Source organism: Helianthus annuus, chromosome 17 (assembly GCF_002127325.2).
Source record: "Helianthus annuus cultivar XRQ/B chromosome 17, HanXRQr2.0-SUNRISE, whole genome shotgun sequence".
NCBI classification, from domain to species: domain Eukaryota; kingdom Viridiplantae; phylum Streptophyta; class Magnoliopsida; order Asterales; family Asteraceae; genus Helianthus; species Helianthus annuus.
Window position 1 is genome coordinate 75,516,491 of NC_035449.2, and position 22,783 is coordinate 75,539,273.

Genomic DNA, 22,783 nt, shown 5'->3' on the forward strand with positions numbered 1-22,783 from the left:
GTTACCTTGATTAAAGCGGTATTAGAAAGTCTTCCCACTTATTATCTTTCGTTGTATAAGGCGCCTAAAAAAGTTATTTTAGAGTTGGAAAGAATGATGAAAAGATTTCTTTAGGGAGGCTCCAACGAAGATAGGAAGATGCATTGGGTGTCATGGGATCGGGTTACTTGTCACAAAAAAGAAGGAGGTCTTGGTCTTAGTAAACTCTCGGATTTTAATGTGGCTTTGTTATCAAAGTGGGGTTGGAGATTCAAAACGGAGGGGGATAATTTATGGAGAAAAGTGGTTGAAGCAATTCATAGTAGTCGTGTGGGGTGGGAGTGTATTCCATTCAAAAACTCAGCTAGCAGGCCTTGGAGGAATATTGCGAGAGTTTTCGTCAAAGTTAAAGTTAATAATGAGCCGATCCGTAACTGCATCAAAGGTCTTTTAGGAAACGGTGAAAATATTGCTTTTTGGCTGGACCCTTGGGTTCTAAATGAACCTCTCGAAAACAGGTTTCCGGCTCTTTTCTCGAAGGAAATTTCGAAAAAATGTAAGGTTAAGGACAAAATTATGCAAGGCGAGGGTCAAGGTTATTTGTGGAGATGGAAGGAGCAGCTGGACTCCACGGTTTTGCTGTCTGAGTTGCACCAGCTTTGTGACATTCTGTCTGATGTTTTGCTTGGGTCGTCTCCAGATAGATGGGCCTGGATTGGTGGCTCTTCTATGGAGTTCTCGGTCAAAGCAGTTAGAAGGTTGTTGGCTATGGGTCAGTCCCCTAGTGATAGATATGTTTCTATGGAGTTCTGAGTTGAATAGCATTCCAACTCGATCGGCTCTTTGGAACAGGAATATTCAAGTGGAGGATGTAACGTGCCCGTTGTGCCGATCAGATGAGGAATCGGTCGACCATCTGTTCTCTGCTTGTTGGGTTGCTACTGTGGTTTGGCAAATGGTGAGATCTTGGTGTAAGATCCCTTAGATTTTCGCCTTCTCATTTAAGGATTTGCTGGAGCTTCATATCTCTGTGAAAGTTTCGGACCAATGGAGAGAGGCTATCCAAGGTATTCTGATTATTGGTTGTTGGAGTATTTGGAAGGCCAGAAATGGTTTGGTTTTTGAAGGTATCCCGGTTTGTATAGATAAAATCTTAAGTGAGATAAAGGCTTTAGGTTTTTTGTGGTTCTCAAATAGATCGAAGCATAGGAATATCTCTTGGATAGTTGGTGTAAATTTATGTAGTGTAGTGTCTGTGTTGTTTTGGCCGGCCTGGTTTTTGGTCGGTTTTTTTTTAATGAAGTTCCCCTTTAAAAAAAAAAAAAAAAAAAACACTTAGGTGGACTTGATAAAGCCTTATGAAGCTCCAACCACACCCTATAACCTAATAATCGGCAGAAAGCCTATCGCAATGGCCATGATTTAAGGTTCGAAGAAAATAATTAAAAGTATTGGAATTAGACCTCGAGCCTACCACTATTGTTTGACTAAATACTTTATTTATACAATATTTTCCAAATTACACGAATTTACCACTCATCACAGTCACAGCTTTATTATACAGGGGTCCAATACCAAATGTCAGTCACTCTCTACCTCACCACCCGTGACCCTTCCAAACAAACCACCCATCACAAATTATAAAACCACCAAAACCTAGCCGTTCAACTTTGGCTATTCATAGTCCTCACCTCTCTCCTCTCCTTCCACCACAATGTCCGCCGCCGCCGCCACCACCACCACCACCGTCTCCTCCGCCACCCACCTCTTCGCCGACAAAACACCCCCCTCTTCCCTCAAACCCCTCTTCAAACCCCAACCCAAAACGACACCCTTTTCTCTAACCCACAAAAACCCATCAAAGATTTGCTCCAAAAACTCTCTTTCAGACGTTAATTCCTCATTTCAATCATACCCAGATGATAAAGTTTCAATCTTTGATCATAAAGATTCAACTTTGAAACCCTTAACCAAAACGACGTCGTTCGCCGTAACCCACAAAACCCCAGCAAAGATTTCTTCTAAAAACCCTCTTTCTGACGTTATTTCATCATTTGAATCATACCCAGATGATAAAGATTCAATCTTTGATGCCGATGACGACAAACCCCGTGAAGAGTGTGGTGTGGTGGGTATCTACGGCGACCCAGAAGCGTCGCGCCTCTGCTACCTTGCACTCCACGCGCTGCAACACCGAGGCCAAGAAGGCGCCGGAATAGTCACCGCCACCGCCGACGGCGTGTTAAAGTCTGTCACCGGAGTGGGTCTTGTGTCAGAAGTGTTCAACCAATCAAAACTCGACCAACTTCCCGGCGACAACGCCATCGGCCACGTCAGATACTCCACCGCCGGTCAATCCATGCTCAAGAATGTTCAACCTTTTGTCGCCGGTTATCGGTTCGGGCGCGTGGGGGTGGCTCACAATGGCAATTTGGTAAATTATCAAACTTTAAGGGCTGAGTTAGAAGAGAATGGTTCAATATTTGGTACTAGTTCTGATACTGAAGTAGTGTTACATTTAATTGCTATTAGTAAACAAAGACCCTTTTTTTTGAGAATTGTTGAGGCTTGTGAGAAACTTAAAGGGGCTTATTCTATGGTGTTTTTGACTGAGGATAAGTTAGTTGCTGTTAGGGATCCTTTTGGGTTTAGGCCATTAGTGATGGGTAGGAGGAGTAATGGGGCTATTGTTTTCGCTTCCGAAACGTGCGCCCTCGACTTAATCGAAGCGACGTACGAGCGAGAGGTGAACCCGGGTGAGTTGTTGATCGTTGACAAAGAGGGGGTTCGGTCGATTTGTTTGATGCCTCACCCGGAGCCAAAGTCGTGCATTTTCGAGCATATTTACTTTTCATTACCGAATTCGGTTGTGTTTGGGAAGTCGGTTTATGAGTCGAGGAGGCAGTTTGGGGAGATTTTGGCGAGTGAGAGTCCGGTGGAGTGTGATGTTGTGATTGCTGTTCCCGATTCTGGGGTTGTTGCGGCGATTGGGTATGCGAATAAGGCGGGGGTCCCGTTTCAGCAGGGGTTGATTCGGTCGCATTATGTTGGGAGGACGTTTATTGAGCCGTCGCAACGGATTAGGGATTTTGGGGTGAAATTGAAGTTGTCGCCTGTTAGAGCGGTTTTGGAGGGGAAACGGGTTGTGGTGGTTGATGATTCGATCGTTAGGGGGACCACTTCTTCGAAGATAGTTCGGTTGTTGAAGGAAGCGGGCGCGAAAGAGGTGCATATGAGGATTGCGAGCCCGCCGATTATTGCTTCGTGTTACTATGGTGTGGATACACCAAGCTCGGAGGAGTTGATATCGAACCGGATGAGTGTTGAGGAGATTCGTGAGTTTATAGGGTGTGATTCGCTCGCGTTTTTGCAAATCGATAGCTTGAAGAAGATGTTGGCAGGTGATTCGCCCAACTTTTGTTACGCGTGTTTTTCTGGGAACTACCCAGTGTTACCGAGTGGGATGGTGAAACGGGTTGGCGATTTTGTTGATGACGGGTTGAATGGGAGTATTGATTCGATCGATGGCGGTTGGCTTCAAGGGTCAAAAGAAGGATCAAAAGAAGAAAAAGAGAAGGATTTGGATGTGAATTATGAAGAAGAAGATGGTAAAGTTGCAGTTTAGGTTTAAAGATTGAATCTTTTTAAGTAAGATTTTAAGTTTCTTGATCTTCAATTATGAAAGAACTTGTGTTTCTTTGTTTTCTTTTATTATATGGATTTGGGGTTTTTTTTTAGTATGACTATGAATCTTTATAAAACCAAGTTTTTCTTTTATATGGTTTTATAGAAGAATGATGTAATGAATAAATTCCTGAAATAAATGGTTTTATGGAAGAATGATGTATGAATAATCTCTTAAACATACATTGATCTATGCAAAATCTTGTCCAAAATCGTGTTGAACATAACCGGTTCTAAGTTGGTTCCGTTTAGGGGTGTAAACGAGCCGAGCCCGAGCCCTACTAGGCTCGAGCTCGGCTCGTTATGTTTTTATGAAGCTCGAGCTCGAGCTCGACTCGGTTCGAGCCTACTTCTCTGAGCTCGAGCTCGGCTCGCTAGTAAAACACAAAGCTCGAGCTCGGCTCGAGGTATTTCGAGAACAACCTCAAATGAGCTAGAAGCTCGGCTCGAGCTCGTTTCAACAACGATTAAGCGAGCCAAAGCTCGTCTCGAGCTCGGCTCACCAATGTTATCATCATCATTGTTATGTTATATATATAAAAACTAAAATTTGTTTAGGCTCGTTTGGGCTCGCGAGCCTAAACGAGCTTTTTATTTCAGGCTCGAGCTCGGGCTCGATAACTAAACGAATTCTATTTCAGGCTCGAGCTCATCAAGGCTCAACTCGTTTGAGCTTTTAACCGAGTCGATCACGAGTAGCTCTCGAGCCTCTAGGCTTGTTTACACCCCTAGTTTCGTTTAACCTTGTTTTTGTTCATCGGTTCTAATCTCAGGACAGACCGAGGGTCAAAAAACTTATGGACCAGTAAAGTAAAACATGTGAGATTGATAAGAACCAAATTGGATGGATCCAAACTGATCCTCTCAATCAAATGCACAATTATCTCCCAGCATAATTAAGATATTATCCCATGATTTCAGCAGCCATGATTCAGCAACTATTTCAAAGGCTAAAATAAGGGTAAACTTCCAGCAATCCTCAAGAATAAATAGGCCTTTAGTCATCTATTTTCTTTGTCCAGTTTTTATTCATTATCGTGTCTTGTGTTTGGAGATTTGCCTATCTCGAATCAGGCTAACTATCCCTTGTTTTCCCTGTTTTTATTAATCAAATTTTCCAGTTTCTATCAGAGATCTTCGTTAAAATTTTAACAGAAGTACAAACAAAGAATTCAACAGAAATTTCAAATATGAGCAGCAGAAGAAACCTACGACTCGGCTCTATAATTATCCTTCAACAAGAAGCAAACATCCTCTACTTATTCTTCACTCTCCCTCTATTCCATTATTTACTTGTTGCTGCTCTAATATGGAACAAGACGGCGAGTTTTGGCTGCCTGCTGAGTTTCTGGATGAAGAAGAAGATGTGGTTATGGTGCAGTCTGGTTTGACTTCTCCCGAGACCGAGAGTGATGAAGAAGATTACCTTAACGAGCTATCGAGAAAGCTTGCTTGGTCTGCTCTTGAAGATGATTTATGGAAAACGCAATCAGAATCCGTTTTTGCCAACTTCAAGGTTTGATTTTCTGTTACATTTCATATGTGGAAATGATTTGTTTGCTAGTTCATTTCTTGATTTTTATTTATTTTTTTATATTGTGGCAGTCGTCGAGTAGGGTTATGGCAGGGTCGCCGCAATGAACACTATGTGTTAACCTTGTTTCAAGCAGAGGAAGCTCTAACTGCCCTTCGCCGCCCCCACCATTGAGTCGTCTTGGGATGTTCTGTGTGCTGCCGCGGGTGAGATTGCGAGGTTTCTTCTGCTGCTCATATTTGAAATTTGTGTTAAATTCTTTTGTTTGTACTTCTGTTAAAATTTTAACGAAGATCTCACATGTTTTACTTTACTGGTCCGTAAGTTTTTTGACCTCGGTCTGTCCTGTTTTGTTAATGATTCGTGACTTGTTAATTTGAATCCATTTTTACTGATTTGGTTTGTTTTTGGTTGACAAAATCGAACCGAAATTCGAATATGTAATTTGGTTTGTGGTTTGAGGGTTAAAAGTATATGTTTTTAGCAGAGTTAGGCATGAATGATCTGTCCTAGAATCAATGCCAAATGTAGAGATGGTCCATAAAGTATAATGCCAATGCATGTATGTAGTAAACGCGTTCATATCTGATGGTTGACAATTGGAAGAAGTGAATAGATTCTGGTCAATGTTCACATTTGCTTTTAGTTATACGGAGATTAAAGGGAGGGAGAAATTTTGAATGTGGGCCCATGTTGGTTTCCACAGATGCGGTGACTTAAGACACTATGCTTTCTGAACTTTCTACTCGTCACGTCTGCAGCTCGTCTGTCCCCCTCAGGCTACTGGGCGTGGAGGAGGGTAGTCACTTGAGGATGATCCGTTACGTAGACGTCTACGTCAGAAGTTGTGGGGGATAAGTTTAAAGGGATGAGCCTAGGGTGTGGGGATGAGCCCCTTTATATATACACTAGTTTAAGTACTCGTGTATTACACGAGTGGCTTCAAAAAAAAATATTATTTAGGAGTCTTGACATAAATATTTTAGTGAAAGAAACATTTCGGTACTAACATAAATATTAAATTACACTTAATTGAAATAGAGTTAATTACCAAAATCGTCCCTGAGGTTTGGGGACGTTTGCTATTTTCGTCCAAAATGACACTTTTATACCATTTTGCCCCCCAGTTTGTAACTTTTTGCCATTTTCATCCAAATGCCTAACCAAGTTACTTTATATTCTCTGATGTGATAATTTTGAAAATTTTCAAATATAAGGGGGTAACTTGTAATATGAGTCCTTTATAATATTCCTTCCTCATTAAACCCATTTACAGACATAAGAAAACCCCCTTCTTCTATCTCATTATCCCCTGTTTCTTCCACGAAATCTTTCTCCTCTGTTTTTGCATAATCACTATCTTCTTCTTCTTCCATAAATTTCTTCCACAGACCCCCTTTTCTTTCAATAAACCTTTCAGTTTCCCTATCATGTGATAAATGCTCATCCAATTCAGCTTCTTTTCGTGTTCTAAATGATGCATTACTTCGAATTCTTCTATGCACTGTTTCTGTTCTTCCCCTGTTTTGAAACTGTTCTGGAACGCTTCTTGAATTTCGTTTTAATTCACCAGACAACTCTCTCTTCTTCGTCTCTTGTCTCTCTCTCCTCTCTCATCCACCATCACCAACACCACATCCGCCACCAATCCCCACCACAACACCACCTCCACCTCTACAACCGGCTTCATATCTCTCTCTCTCTCCCTCCAACAACCACATAACTCCCAACTTCAACTTCACCACCATGATTACCCATGTATCTCCTTTTACCCAATTAGGTTTTGTGTCAATCAGCTCAAGTTCGGATCTAGAGTGAGAGAGATGGGTCGGATTTGCGATGGAGCCGTAGCATACAGATCGAAAACGAGGAGGGAGATGGCTAGGAGTTATGATGGTGCCGGAGTTGCAGGTTGTGCCGTCGTTGTTCAGATTTAGAGTGAGAGATGGGGCCACCGCATACAGATCTGAAGCCATTTCCGTTACAGGTTGTGCTGGAGTTGCAAGTTGTGCCGGAGATTGTGCCGGAGTTGCAGGTCATTTTTCCCATTTCCGTCGGCTCCCTTCCCTTACCTTTTCATCTCGTTTCTCTGGGTATGCAATTGTGGTGGTGGTGATTTCTTGGTTTGGTGGTGGTGCTTTGACAGGAAGTGAGATATAATTTCAAGTGAGATGAAGAAGAAAGGGGAATGATTTAGGGTTTTTTGTTATGTCTGTAAATGGGTTATTTGAGGAACGAATGCTTATAAAGGACTGATATAATATCAAGAAGAAATAATTACAAGTTAGCCCCTTATCATTAACAAATTTCAAAAATAACCCATCTGACGGTGTAAAGTGACTTAGTTAGGTATTTGGATGAAAATGGCAAAAAGATACAAATGTGGGGGGCAAAATGGTACAAAAGTGTTATTTTGGACGAAAATGGCAAACGTGCCCAAACCTCAGGGACGAAAATGGCAATTTACTCATTGAAATAAATGAATACGAAACGTGACTTGGACGTAATAGAATTGGCTTGATTTTTGGTCTAGATTAATCTACTTTGGTCGTTTTTTCACGTGATACGTGATGTCACTTGGACGTTATGGCTTCGGCTCATTGGTTTTCTTTCTTTCTTTTTTTTTTTTTTTTTTGCCTATTACATGACTAAACACGTTTGTCACAGATCGGTCTATAGACCGCCATGGTTAACCACAAACTAATAGAATACATCATAGCACTAATTTATATGAATAAACAATTATAATTTTTTTTAAATAGCAAAGTAATGGACATGAATTTTGTTTTTATCTCAAGACACTACAAATATCCAACTATATTTACTAAAATTATTTATTTGAATGGACAACGTAATCATATTACAAAAGGAACGTGTAAATGGGATTTATTTGGCATTAAAATAGAGAGGGGACAACCACTCTTGCAGCAACGATTGTATCTAAACCCGTGGCTAGCTAGAAAGGACTCCAACCGCTCAACAATCATCAACCACGTTGTAAACTGTTCAAAAAATAGCATAAATCAGTATTTATTGCCATAACTTTATAAATCATTATTCACATTATATACTAAACTTAAAACAAAACAAAACAAAGATAGATTTTAATGGAAACTAGATGTTTACACCGCGCTACGCGCGGTCACAGGGGCGGTTTTAACATGGTTCCATGGGTTCCTAGGAACACATTCGATTCGAAGAAAATGGAAAAAAATTAGTGTAAACCTTGTATAATTTGGGAAAAAATAATGAAAATTAGTGAAAAACTATCAAAATGAACCCAGTGAAATCCGACCCTGGATCCACCACTACGCGGTCGAGTTTTCACATTGAGATGTAGATAAAAGACACTTTCACAAATTACAAATTTTATGACAGTTTGAACTTAAGTAAAACCATAACCTATTTAAATTATTATAAATCAATTAAAATGTTTTGAAGAAATATGTGATTCTAATGTCTTCGTTCCACATTATTGCAATTTGATAATGGAAAACTTAATTGTGGTATTGGGAAAACAAAACACTTGAGTATTGAAGGTATCTAAACGTCTGAACAATACACAAAAGTCAAGTCACCAACTTTTTGACTAATTCATTGTTCAAATCCATTTTGGAAGATAAACTATCCACCACTGGTAACCCTTCCACCAAACACAACCACCACCACCTATTGCCGCCCAGGAACCCCTTGTCGCCGCCTTCCATCGCCATCACCGGCCGACTGTCAACACCCTCAGCACCAAACTGCCACCTCGACCATCATCACTACAGCACAACCACCTAGCCACAACCACAAACAAACCATGTAAATTCTTGCCTCTCTCTCTTATATATGACCGGAAAAACTTAGACTCCATTGATTCCGATACACACCTTTGGTTGTTTCCTCATCTTTCCAACGGCGAATTGCCCCCACCGTCGCTCCAGAAAAAACAATCTACACTGCTCCCCCTCCTCAATCCCTTGGCGGCCAAACTCAAACCACAAAACCACCGCCGCCTAACCGCCACCATCACCGAACACACCACCACCACCAAAACACAGCCATTGTCACCACCACACCAACACCACGATGTGAAGTAGGGTTTTGGCAGAAAGTCAAACGAAAATGTAGAAACCTTAGTGGCCAAAACGTAAAATTCTAAAACCATACTATTGTTCATTATGTTTGAAGTAGGGTTTTGGCACTGTCGGCTCCGCCGCTCTCCGGCCGAAAACAGTGTGCGAGAAAGAGAAAACGGGAGGGGGGGGTGTCATAGGAAGGAGAAGAGTGTTGGGGGTGTCTGTGTGTCGTCTGACCGGGTATACCGACGCCGGAATCCCTCCTCCGGCGAACGGAGGTGTGAGAGAGCAGAGAAGATGTTCTGGTGTTTGTGTGAACTTGTAAAAGGGGAAAACTAAGGTGGCCCAAAACCTAAAAGTGAAAAGAGAACTGGCGCATTCATACGATGTTAATTGATATATATAATAATAACGACAACTACATTCACATTACAAACATCAAGAGAACACCTATCATTAGACATTAAGATCTCACTGATTATAAAAAGTAATTAGCGTTGATAACTCATAATATATTTTAGTAAAAAGATCTCGTATATCTCTTATAACCTATAGAATAAACATGAAGCTAGTAAAAATTTTCCTCAAACACAGGCTTATTACTGATGTTGTTCCTTTACCTCTGACTTTTGCAATTCTAAAGTCTAAAGTCTAAAGTCTACTTTTTTAGACTTCTAGCTTGTTTGGAATATCATAGTGTTCTTGTTTTGTCTAAACTAGGTTGTTCCCACCCGCACGTTGCGGCGGAAACTAACCATTTTAATGTGATTAAAATCTTGGTTATTAATAAAGATTTATGGTTTGGTTAAAAGTTCACAACACCCTTAACATAAATTGTTTATAAAACTTAAAACTTAGAACTAAATACAAATACAATTCAGCAACGGCGGAAACACATAGAATTGTATAAATACATTACTTGACTTCCCGAAAATAGTATAACTGAAAAAGAATTAGTTAAGATCAAATCTTTATATATTTTTTTTTTTCAGTTCAGTAAGTTTCTGTTTTGCCATCCTACAAAACTATTAAGATCAAATGATAATATAAATAAACTGATAAAAATAAATAGCAATGAATAGAATCATTATAAGTTGTTTTTCAATTTAGAAAAAAAAAATGCAAACATTTAACATTATTTTACTTTTTCAAGACCCAACGACACTGTATGTATTTTCCAAACAAAATCCCATGATCTAAACTCTACTATAAATCAAAAACATCATGTTTATTATTTTTAGAATAATACCCATTTTTATTCCCTGTTTTATTTATATTTATATCAAACCAAACAAACAAACACTAAGCTTAAAAATCTCAGCCACAAACTATTCCTTTTCCCTGAATGTTTCAGAAGACAAAAGATTAGTCCTAAGACTGTGGGGTATGGTGGGTTTGGGTTGGGGCATGGGTTGGGGCATTTGTTGACACGTGGAATGGGAAAAAAATGGAAAAAAAAAAACTCACGCCCATGGGGTATGGTGGGGCTTGAGTTGGGAGCTTGGGTTGGGGGCATGAGTTGACACATAGCCATTGAGAGCCTGCCATGTCACCTTGCTAGCCCGCCCCACGCCCGGCTTCAAACCCACGAAAAAGGGGCCACGCCCAAACCCATGCCCACCCGGGGTGGTGGCTTGGGCGTTTTCAGCCCACCCACGCCCAAACCCCCGCCCTATACCCCGCAGTCTAATTTTACCCATTGAGTACTTGAGTGCATATCTACCACCTCCCTAAACCATCAAAGCTTCAACCATCTCTCTTTACACGATTTTCTCTCTCTAAACACAAACTATCACCACCATCGTCCGACAGTCTTCAACACGCCTAAACCATCTAAACTCTACTATAAATCATAAACATCGTCCGCATGAACACGCCTAAACAGTCTTCAACAGTCTCTAGCTCATCGGGATTTAAGCGTTAGTGGTTAGAAAAGGAATGAACAACCGGGAATCGGAACTGAAATGCTTGAATCCTACTGCGATTTTCCGGAATTACGCACATGCAAATAGATCGGCTACCAGCACCATTTGAGACTCGGTTGCCTTAGCTCGAAATCACCGACGGGGCTGTCCTCAGATCTCTCATTTCCGCTATTTCGGTTTCAAACCATCACTTACCACTGTTTCCGGAGAATGGAAGCGGTGGATTGCTGTGGACGACGCTCAATTTGGAGGAATCACCAATTTCGCCGGAAGCGACTATCGGAATTCTGATTCAATCAGAAGGTCCGAGATAATTGCCAGCAATAGTTGGAGGCCGGAATATCTAATCAAACCATATTTGAGATGGATTTGAGAAATGAATGTTTATTCAATGGATGATGGATTTGAGAAATGTGGTTTATTAACACAATGGATGGTAACACTTGGCTTGGCTTATGTATAGGAGCTTTGAACAGTGACTAAGGATGAAAAATGACGCGTGGATTGTTTCTCGTGGTCAAATGATGTAAAGCCATTCCATTTGCTTATTATTAGATAGAGATGATGCTAGTATACTTGCTGTGAATAACTAACTGGCCTTACAAACTGTGAAAAAAATGGTCAAATTGTGTAAAGTCATTCTCACTTTTAGTGCAGATTCCATGCTATATATAACAACTCTCCTAAAATATTTAAAACACCCCTATACGTCCTAAAATACACCCTATATACGAAAAATAGGCCCAAAATACCTCTATATAATTAAAAATCAAATAAAAACAATAAAATACGTCTGTCGCGGGGCGCGACAGACTGTGTTTGATCTTTCGCGGGCAGCGACCTCCATGACACCAGGCGCAGCCCTGAGCTGCCACGTGTCCTGCCATCCGTCGAGGCTATAGCGGCAAATCAGCAAGCCTAGGCCCTACATCCCCAGCTCACGGGTCGCGAAGACCCTTGTGGTCTCTTTCGCGGGGCGCGAGGGACTGCCGAAACAGCCCTATGTATAGAGGCGATCGGCATTTCATTTTCGTCGTTCAAATCTCGTGCTTCTTTCTCAATTTCTGAATTATAGAATTAATATCGGGTATAATACCCCCTAATTAGCGAAGCTCTGCCTCGTTGTAAGACTTTTAACCCCTGGTTACGTATTAGATACGCTACCCGATTGATCTAGTGCTCCGTAACGCATGTCGAGGCTCTGCCTGACTCAGTCGTTGGAGTTTCGTATAACTAATGTAAATTTTGGGTTATTATACTAACGCGTGTGCATTGTTTAAATTTGATAGATTATAACCAGAAAGTCACAGGGAAAAACCTAAAATAGCAATGTGAGTGATTCCTCTTTTCACAAAGTGTTTTTACAAAACCTCAATTGTTTTAATTTATATTTAACAGTGATTGAGTATTTGTATTCTACAATTATCGTCGGTATGTTGGGGTTTTGTATACAAAATTTGTTACTACACTCTGAGTAGTAACATTACCACAAGTCAGGAATGGTAGTACCGTGGGTGGTGATTAAAGTAGATGTAAACAAATGTAATTGCTGGATTGCCCTCAATGATGTAAAATGATAAAACCTGTTTTGATTAAACTGGGATTTACTCGCCAGTATTTCTTGCTGATAAAATGTTTTTAAACGCGTTTCAGGTAACAAAATATGAAAGCCAAATAGAAGCCAGCTGGACAGCACTAAAGGTCTGGAAAAGTGGCTATAAAAGTTACCTAAATAAAGAAGATGTTTTATTTCAATAAATTAGGGTTTATCCTTAAAAACATGTTGTAATGGAAACTTGGGTTTTAACCCAATATATTTATTATTATAAAATGTGGTTTTTTACTCTGATAAAATATTTCCTAACTCCGGTCCTGATGTAAATTCCGCTGCCAAATAATGATAAACACCGATACAACCATCTCTGAGGAGGCTGTGGCTGCCCGCCTTTCGAGGCAGGGGTCGGGGGTTGCGACACTATACTTATATTTACGCAATTTAAGATAGAGAACAGATGGAATAGCAACACAACATTTGCTTCAATTTTCATCATCAAACATAGCAATTGTGGTTACCAAAACGTCTTGTAGACAAAAATCAAAAAAGCAAATAAAGAGTTTAAAATATCAAAATGGACATAACATCCACCTAATGATGATCAATTGACACAAATTCAAGGAGGATAAAAACAACGACAGCAATCTCTGATGAAACGACACAATTAAAAATTAAAGAGAAAAGTAAACAAATTCCCATCATACACTACGGATCAAAATCCACGACAACAACCTCCTATCAAAGGCGACCATTAAAGACCAGAGACAAAAATGAACAGAGATAGAAAAACAAAAATAACCGGTGTAAACACACAAAAACAAAAACTGTTGAGAAAAGAAAGAAATAAAAGAGTATGAAGACTTACAAATTGGAGTCTTTGAGGTAGATGCCGGTAAGGGAGGCAGGCATTCCAAAATCGGCCGTAGATCAGACCACTTAATTTGTAGGCCCACGCAATGCGACGTGTACAAACCTCTAATTTGATGCTACCAGATGCAATCTAACCCGTTAGGTGATTTGAAATATTAACAACTTGTTACGCTGCAACATGACCTATTACTAACCTGTTACAAAATGAAAACACTTGTTCTAAGATGCTATTTTTAACCAAGAAATTGTAATATGCAATACTGTAACACCCCGTGTTTCGAAAGTCAAAGTCAAAGTCAAGATTGAAGTCAAAGGGAGAAAAGATTGCTAATTGCAATCTATCTCTCCTTGGTCAATCCCTGTTTTGACTTCTTTGACTGTAGATAGTCTATTGTATGCTTTACGTTAGTTGTATTATGTGGAGTAATCAGTTAAGATCGCTGTAATCGAATATTTATCGCTACGAATCTCTTTACGGCTGTGAATAATAGAAAGTAACAATGCGATAAAGTCAATTAAACGCTAATCAAACTAATCTAATCAACATCGCGCTCGCAACTCGAATTTCGCATTTTGGTGGTTAATATACGTGTGTGTGTGCCTTATGTGTTACTTGTGCATGTTTATTTATGTTATGTGTGGTAATCAATCGAAACGCAATCGAACTCAATCGCAATCAGATCGCAAACGCAAACCCAATACGAAATAGGGATACTGGTATGTTGATATAGTAGTTGGGATTAAAAGTAATTTGAAAAGAAAACTCTATCGCATTCGCATCGCTCGCAATCGAAATCGAAATATCAAAAAAAAATCGTCGCGCCGCGCACCCAAACCAGATGCCAGCCGCCCGGATTGCCATCCGACCGGGCTGCCATCCGGTCGGTGTATCATCCGACCGACTCGACATCCGGATGTGGTGTCATCCGACCGACCCACACTTTCCTCTTTTGGAATCCTATAAATACCCCTGTCATTGTCATCATTTCCACTTTTGGAAACCCTCTGACCGACCAGCTCGTGCACTTCACTTTTTCTTCGATTCTCTCAAACCAGGTAAGATCTCGTCCTAAATCTTGTACTTTCTTGATCTACACGCACTTCTACACCTTTCTATCTTTTGGATTTTAACTTTTAACCGTGAAATCATCAAGATTCGAGTGTTCTATGATGACGTCATCATGGTGTTCTTCAAGAACTTCATGTTTTGGCCTCAATCCTTCAAGAACAACTTGAATCTAACCGATTTCCACATAAATAAACAAAGATCTACCATAGATCTAAACATTTTCACTAAGAAAAGGATTGAAAGATGGTTTTCCTACTTTCTTTCAACTCTTTTACACTCAATGCACTCAAAACCGATAGAATCGGGCCTTGTGTCGACATACCACTCACTCAGTGGTTACGTTAGCTCAAGATCCGACCCTATCCACGAGGTTCATTGATTTCGGGTTAAACTAGAACTCCGTCTTGAACAGTTCACTAGTCGGGTTTGGGTGATTCCTGTCCGATCAGGAGAACCAAGTATTGACAAGTTCCCGATGTCTAACTCGTTATCAAAATAACCCGATAAAACGACAAACCATCAAAAACAACCAAGTATAAGACGAACGGAACGATCAAGACAGGGTGTCGTTCGATCGGACTGCTGTCCGAACGGACAGCCACCCGAACGACCGGCCACCCGATCGGCTTGCACTATGGGTCCCTGTAACACCCCGAAAATATAAAACTTTATGTTAAGATTATAAATTATAAATAAACGGAAATTTACTAACTAGAAACTTCTAACCTAGTTAGTTAATAGTCTAGAAATAGCACATGAAGGGTTAAAACCTACTAAATAGTGTGTAGAGTAAAGTAGAGGGGCCTGAATTGTCAAAAAACAAAACTAGGTTACAATTAGTAACCAAACACTCCAAAATTTGGAGTGTTGGTCGACCAGACAAGCAGCAGGGGCGACACCCCCATTCCAAAACCCTAAAACTCACAAAACAATCAAATTGAAGGCTCAAATCTCTACAAAAACGAAATCTAAACATAGATTAGTGATCCTCATCGCGAGAGGATTCCAAGGTATGTAAAAACTTGTGTTAATCCTTCATTTGAAAATTCTCATGATTTTAGAAAATCTGAAAAGTTATGTTGCATGTTTGTTATTGGGTTGAACTAGAATTGATAAAGTGTTTAGGGGTGAAACCTAACTGATTCCATGTTAAACCATGACCAAATTCAGGAAAATTTGGTGAACACCTTGAAAGTGGTTATGGGTTTTATATGATGATGATGAATACTAGGGTTTAGATGGTTATCCTAGTGTAAAATTGATCATAGAAGGTAAATTCCAGTATGAGTATGACATATACATGCTCTATGAGAGTTTCGTTGATAATAAGTTAGCCAAAAAGTGAACTAAGAACTTGAATATAATGATATGAAAATTCTGCCCTCAAGGTGTTTGTAGAAATGCCTTAAAGAAGGCCAATAAATAGAAATTTGAAGCTTTAATGCCTGAATTAAGATGTTTCGGTATATTATGCGAAATGATGCCTAAAGAGGGTTCTAAACATGTTTTGAAAATGAACTCTATAGGAAAAGATACCGGGACGTCGAGCGGACAAGCCGGTGGTGATTCTCGTTTGAAGGGCGTGCACTAAGGTATGTAACATGTCTCGTTACATTATGTGAATTTAGATCATTGTAGTTGTTTATCAAAGTTTCTAGTTAATTTGGATTGAAGCGAAGGCGTTGTTGTATTGAATACTTGGGTGAATAATAGACTAAACTCGTTGGTAGTTGTCATAAAGGAAGGGATTTCCATAGACAAGCCAAACGGGTCAAATAATCACGTAAAATATGATCTACATTCCGAAACATGATAGATTGTTATATGTAATTGGTTATATTATGACGTGCTAGAAATATTAGACTTTTATTTCAATCGATAATGCAGAATACTGAAATCCGGGAGTTGAAATTTTGGTTGAAATGCTTGAACCAAACAAAAACATAAATTCCCAGGTGCTACCGTAAATTACGGTGCCACCGTAATTTACGGTAGAGGGTTTTGATTTACGGTGGTTTTCTACTGTGTTACGGTGTAACCAAGAATTTCCAGCACTCACCGTAATTTACGGTGGTACCGTAAATTACGGTGGAGCCTGGAAAATTTTTATAATTTTGTTATTTCAATGTGGTGTTAAATCTTGAAATTTTATCATTCATAAACATCAAGAACTAACGATTCAATTGTTGATTCATAGGTAATTAGGTGGTCATGGATGGCGATCAAGCGTTAAGATGATGAACCGAACACTCCACTTCGAAGCTTCTGCTATGTTTGAACTTGTTAATCAGTTTTTCTTTTGTTGTAAACAATTTCTTAAACAACTATACTACGTTCTACCTTTGTCTTAGTAGGCTAAGGGTGTAATAGTTTTTGAAACTTATGTTATTCTAACGTCTTTTGGTATAAACTGGTTATTAAATTCTAGTATAAATATAAGGGTGTAATAAGTTGGTAATCAGAGCCTCAGGTTGTCAATAAGTGTTCGGTTCAAGCTTGATCGACCATCCGGTAAGAACTAATTTCAGTTAATAAATCTTATATTACGTAAAGAATGAGAAATGAACAAATATGCATGAAAAGAGCAAGTAAGCTTAATCAACAGCAAGAACGATCAAATCAAGTTGTGAACTTGATTGAATCAACAGCAAGAACGATCAAATCAAGTTGTGAACTTGATTGAATCAACAGCAAGAACGATCAAATCAAGTTGTGAACTTGATTGAATCAACAGCAAGAACGAACAAATCAAGTTGTGAACTTGATTGAGTCAACAGCAAGAACGACTAAATCAAGTTATGAACTTGATAAAATCAAACAAGAACAGCATGTGTTATAAATGGAATGTTTTAACAACTTGTGTAAACATTTCAGAAACGAAGATGGCTGATAAAGGTAATGATGATGCGGTGCCAAGAGTCACCGAACAAGTCAGGGAGGCGATTGCCGAAGAGGTTGGAAAGGCAATCGAAAACAGTCTGACAGGCTTCATTGATAGAATTCAAAATACAGTTCTATCAATGGTAGAAGATAGAATCAAGAAATTAGAAGACGACTCAAAACTTGAAAAGGAAAAACATGGAGGACGGAAACCTTGTTCATACAAGGAATTCATGGCTTGTAAACCACCGATATACAATGGGGAGGTTGACCCAATAGTGTGCCAAAGATGGCTAAGTGATATCGAAGGGGTATTCGAGAGAACCCATTGTGATGTAAACGACTATGTAGCCTATGGTACGGGTCAACTAAGAAATCAAGCAAAAGATTGGTGGGATAACAAGAAGAGAGAGATCGGTATTGAAGCTGTTAAGGTCATGACTTGGGATGAATTCAAGACGCCATTTCTGAAGCATCATAGCCCCAAAGCGGTTATGAATAAAATCAAGCAAGAATTCATGCAGCTCAGGCACAAAAATGAGACCATAGACAAGATCACGGCAACGTTTATGGATAAAATGAAGTTTTGTGATGATCTTGTGACCAACGAAGAACAAAGAATATACTACTATCATAACATGTTGAGTGCCGAGTATAGGGAGTTTATCACCCCTTCCAAATACGAGACCCTTACCGAGATTATAAATGCTGCTCGGGAGAGGGAAATAGAGCTGAAAAAGAGTATCGAAAGGGGTGAACGGAGAGCACCTGATGTAAATCCCAGCCCTACTAAAAAGGCACGAACAAGTGAGAGCTCAAGGAAATCTGACACGAAAGGCGGGTCACCGAGTTGCAAAATTTGCGGGAAGGGCCATAGAGGCGAATGTCATTACAAGGATAAGCCTTGTCCTATATGCAAGAAAACGGGACATATAGCCTTATCATGCCCGGAGAAGGTAACGGTTTGTTACAATTGTTATCGAACGGGTCATAAGAAATCTGAATGCCCGGAATTGGTTGAAAAGAAGGGTGGGCAGGAACAGAAGGGTGAAGCCCCTAAAGCAAAGGCAAGATCTTTTCAACTAACCGCCGCAGAAGCAAAGATTGAACCTGACGTGGTCTCAGGTATATTTACTGTAAACTCGATTCCTGCACGTGTGTTGTTTTATACGGGTGCGAATAAATCCTTTGTTTCATATGGATTTATTCGACATCCTTCATTTATTCTAACTAAATTACCTGTGCCCTTAGAAGTAGAGATAGGTAATAATAAAAGTTTTATTGTTTGCGATGTATGTGAAAATTGCAAACTGAGCATTGACGATGAAGAATATTTGATAAATCTAATCCCGATGTCGATGGGAGAATTTCAAGTCGTCGTTGGGATGGATTGGCTATCTCGACACCATGCAAAGGTTGTGTGTTTCCGTAAAGAGATAAAACTGACATCTCCGAGCGGGAAACACGTCACCATCTATGGCGAGAAAGGAGGCAATCCCATTGTATGCTCAATGTTGAAAGCACACAAGCTAATGAAGCAAGGATGCAAAGCATTTATGATATACGCAAATGAACCCGAAAAAGAATCACGAAAGGTTGAAGATGTACCGGTAGTACGAGATTATGAAGATGTTTTTCCGGAAGATTTGCCGGGGATACCGCCCGAACGGGAAGTAGAGTTCGGGATCGAATTGATTCCGGGCGCGAAACCCGTAGCAAAAGCCCCGTACCGACTTGCGCCGTCAGAATTGCAAGAATTGATGTCCCAAATCCAAGACCTGCTTGACAAGGGATTCATAAGGCCGAGTGTGTCTCCTTGGGGCGCACCTGTATTATTCGTGAGAAAGAAAGACGGGAGTATGCGCATGTGTATCGATTACCGGGAGTTGAACAAACTCACGGTAAAGAATCGATACCCGCTCCCGAGGATAGACGATTTATTCGACCAGCTACAAGGTGCGAACTGGTTTTCCAAAATTGACCTTAGATCGGGGTATCACCAATTAAGGGTCAAAGAAGAAGATGTGCCGAAGACGGCTTTCCGCACGAGATACGGACATTACGAATTCCTTGTGATGTCATTCGGGTTAACAAACGCACCCGCGGCTTTCATGGACCTCATGAACCGGGTTTGCAAACCAATGCTGGATAAGTCGGTCATCGTGTTTATCGATGATATATTGGTATATTCAAAAAGTGAAGCTGAACACGCACATCACCTACAAGAAGTGTTAGAAGCCCTTAGACGAGAGAAGCTATACGCAAAATTCTCTAAATGTGCCTTTTGGTTACGAGAGGTACAATTTCTTGGCCACATTATAAGTGCCGACGGAGTACTGGTGGATCCGTCAAAGATTGAGGCGGTGGCAAAGTGGAATTCCCCAAAGAACCCTTCTGAAATTAGAAGCTTTTTGGGACTTGCGGGATATTATAGGAGATTTATTCAAGATTTCTCCAAGATTGCGTCACCACTAACCAAGCTGACCCGAAAGACAGAAAGATTCATCTGGGGCGTTGAACAAGAGAAAGCGTTTCAAACGCTAAAAGAAAAATTAACTCAAGCTCCGGTACTAACACTACCGGACGGAGTTGAAGACATGGAGGTTTATTCGGATGCTTCACTATCGGGACTCGGATGTGTATTGATGCAACGGGGCAAGGTGATAGCCTATGCCTCGAGGCAATTAAAGATACACGAACGGAAATATCCTACGCACGATCTCGAGTTGGCGGCGGTAGTGTTTGCATTAAAAATATGGAGGCACTACTTGTACGGAGTAAAGTGCACCATATTCACCGACCACAAGAGTTTGAAATACTTCTTCGATCAGAAGGAGTTAAATATGCGACAAAGGCGGTGGCTGGAAACGGTGAAGGATTACGATTGTGAAATACGTTATCACCCAGGAAAGGCTAATGTAGTGGCCGATGCGCTGAGCCGCAAATCGGATTATACCCCAATACGGGTACGATCAATGCAACTGGTTGTGACTTCAAGCTTGCTAGAACGAATTCGAGAAGCACAAGATGAAGCTGTAAAGGCAGAAAACTGGAAAAAGGAAAGAATTATCGGCCAAGTTAAGGACCTAGAGGTAGGCAGTCACGGCCTGAAGACTCGCTTTAATAGAATCTGGGTCCCTAACACATGTGGGGTTAAAAAGCTTCTACTTGATGAAGCTCATAAATCCCGTTATTCCATTCACCCGGGAGCGACCAAGATGTATCATGACTTGAAGCAAAACTATTGGTGGCCCGGAATGAAGCGGGACACAGTGAAATACGTGGAAAAGTGTTTGACGTGCTTGCAAGTCAAGGCGGAACATCAAAAACCTTATGGTAAACTTCAACCGTTAGAAATTCCGGTTTGGAAATGGGAGCAAATTACGATGGACCTATTGACCAAACTGCCTAAAACAAGTCGTGGTTTTGATGCTATTTGGGTAGTAGTGGATAGGTTAACCAAAAGCGCTCACTTTATTCCCATTCGTGAGACTTATACTTCGGAGAAAATGTCGGAGGTTTACACCAACGAAATCATAGCAAGACATGGGGTACCGATATCCATTGTGTCAGACAGAGATACCCGGTTTACTTCAAAATTCTGGCGTGAATTCCAAGAACAGATGGGAACTAAATTGTTCCTTAGCACTGCTTACCATCCACAAACGGATGGGCAGAGCGAAAGAACAATACAGACATTGGGTGATATGCTACGGGCTTGCATTATCGACTTTGGGGGTAGTTGGGATGTTCATTTACCCTTGGTCGAATTTGCATATAACAATAGCTATCACGCGAGCATTAAAATGGCCCCGTATGAGCTATTATATGGTAGAAAGTGTCGGACTCCAGTATGTTGGGGAGAAGTGGGTCCGCGAGGGCTAGCACCAACTGATATAATCCGAGCTACAAATGCGAAAATCGACATAGTTCGGACACACTTGAAAGCGGCTCAAGACCGGCAAAAGGCATACGCAGATAAAAGAAATAGGCCGATTGAATTTCAGGTTGGCGATATGGTTATGTTAAAGGTTTCCCCATGGAAGGGTATTATTAGATTCAGAAAAAGGGGAAAGTTAAGCCCGAGATTTATTGGGCCATTTAGAATCACTAAACGGGTTGGTAAAGTGGCTTATCGACTTGAATTACCCGAAGAATTGAGTGGAATTCATAGCACATTCCACGTATCACATCTTCGAAAATGTTTGGCCGACGAAACTGCTCATATCCACTACGATGACATCGAGGTGGATAACAGCCTCAACTATGCGGTAAAACCAATTTCGATTTTAGATCGTAAGGAGAAGAGTTTGAGGAACAAGATAATAAGCCAAGTCAAAGTCAAATGGGAGCACCGAAAAGGGTCAGACACTACATGGGAGTCCGAGGAAGAAATGCGGCGACTCCACCCTACATTATTTGGTATGTAATTCGGTTTCGGGGACGAAACCCTTTTTAAGGGGGGTGGACTTGTAACACCCCGAAAATATAAAACTTTATGTTAAGATTATAAATTATAAATAAACGGAAATTTACTAACTAGAAACTTCTAACCTAGTTAGTTAATAGTCTAGAAATAGCACATGAAGGGTTAAAACCTACTAAATAGTGTGTAGAGTAAAGTAGAGGGGCCTGAATTGTCAAAAAACAAAACTAGGTTACAATTAGTAACCAAACACTCCAAAATTTGGAGTGTTGGTCGACCAGACAAGCAGCAGGGGCGACACCCCCATTCCAAAACCCTAAAACTCACAAAACAATCAAATTGAAGGCTCAAATCTCTTCAAAAACGAAATCTAAACATAGATTAGTGATCCTCATCGCGAGAGGATTCCAAGGTATGTAAAAACTTGTGTTAATCCTTCATTTGAAAATTCTCATGATTTTAGAAAATCTGAAAAGTTATGTTGCATGTTTGTTATTGGGTTGAACTAGAATTGATAAAGTGTTTAGGGGTGAAACCTAACTGATTCCATGTTAAACCATGACCAAATTCAGGAAAATTTGGTGAACACCTTGAAAGTGGTTATGGGTTTTATATGATGATGATGAACACTAGGGTTTAGATGGTAATCCTAGTGTAAAATTGATCATAGAAGGTAAATTCCAGTATGAGTATGACATATACATGCTCTATGAGAGTTTCGTTGATAATAAGTTAGCCAAAAAGTGAACTAAGAACTTGAATATAATGATATGAAAATTCTGCCCTCAAGGTGTTTG

General features: G+C 40.2%; 1 protein-coding gene across 3 annotated transcripts; it reads left to right on the top strand.

Moving 5' to 3' along the window:
- The first annotated feature begins 1,523 nt into the window (after positions 1–1,523).
- Positions 1,524–5,592, top strand: LOC110921245 (amidophosphoribosyltransferase, chloroplastic-like). 3 transcript variants are annotated; one of them, XM_035986847.1, is made up of 4 exons: positions 1,524–3,627; positions 4,437–4,487; positions 4,797–5,179; positions 5,269–5,592. In XM_035986847.1, exon 1 carries the CDS (start codon positions 1,694–1,696, stop codon positions 3,602–3,604), a length of 1,911 nt encoding a protein of 636 aa, XP_035842740.1. In that variant the 5' UTR covers positions 1,524–1,693; the 3' UTR covers positions 3,605–3,627; positions 4,437–4,487; positions 4,797–5,179; positions 5,269–5,592. The 3 variants fall into 3 exon arrangements, with proteins under 3 accessions (XP_035842740.1, XP_035842741.1, XP_035842742.1); XM_035986848.1 differs by having other exon boundaries at positions 4,442–4,487; XM_035986849.1 differs by lacking the exon at positions 4,437–4,487 and having other exon boundaries at positions 4,785–5,179.
- Positions 5,593–22,783: the final 17,191 nt, after the last annotated feature.

Coding starts and splice junctions, on each gene's coding strand:
- LOC110921245 (XM_035986847.1), top strand. CDS start 1,694: ATGTCCGCCGCCGCCGCCACCACCACCACCACCGTCTCCTCCGCCACC.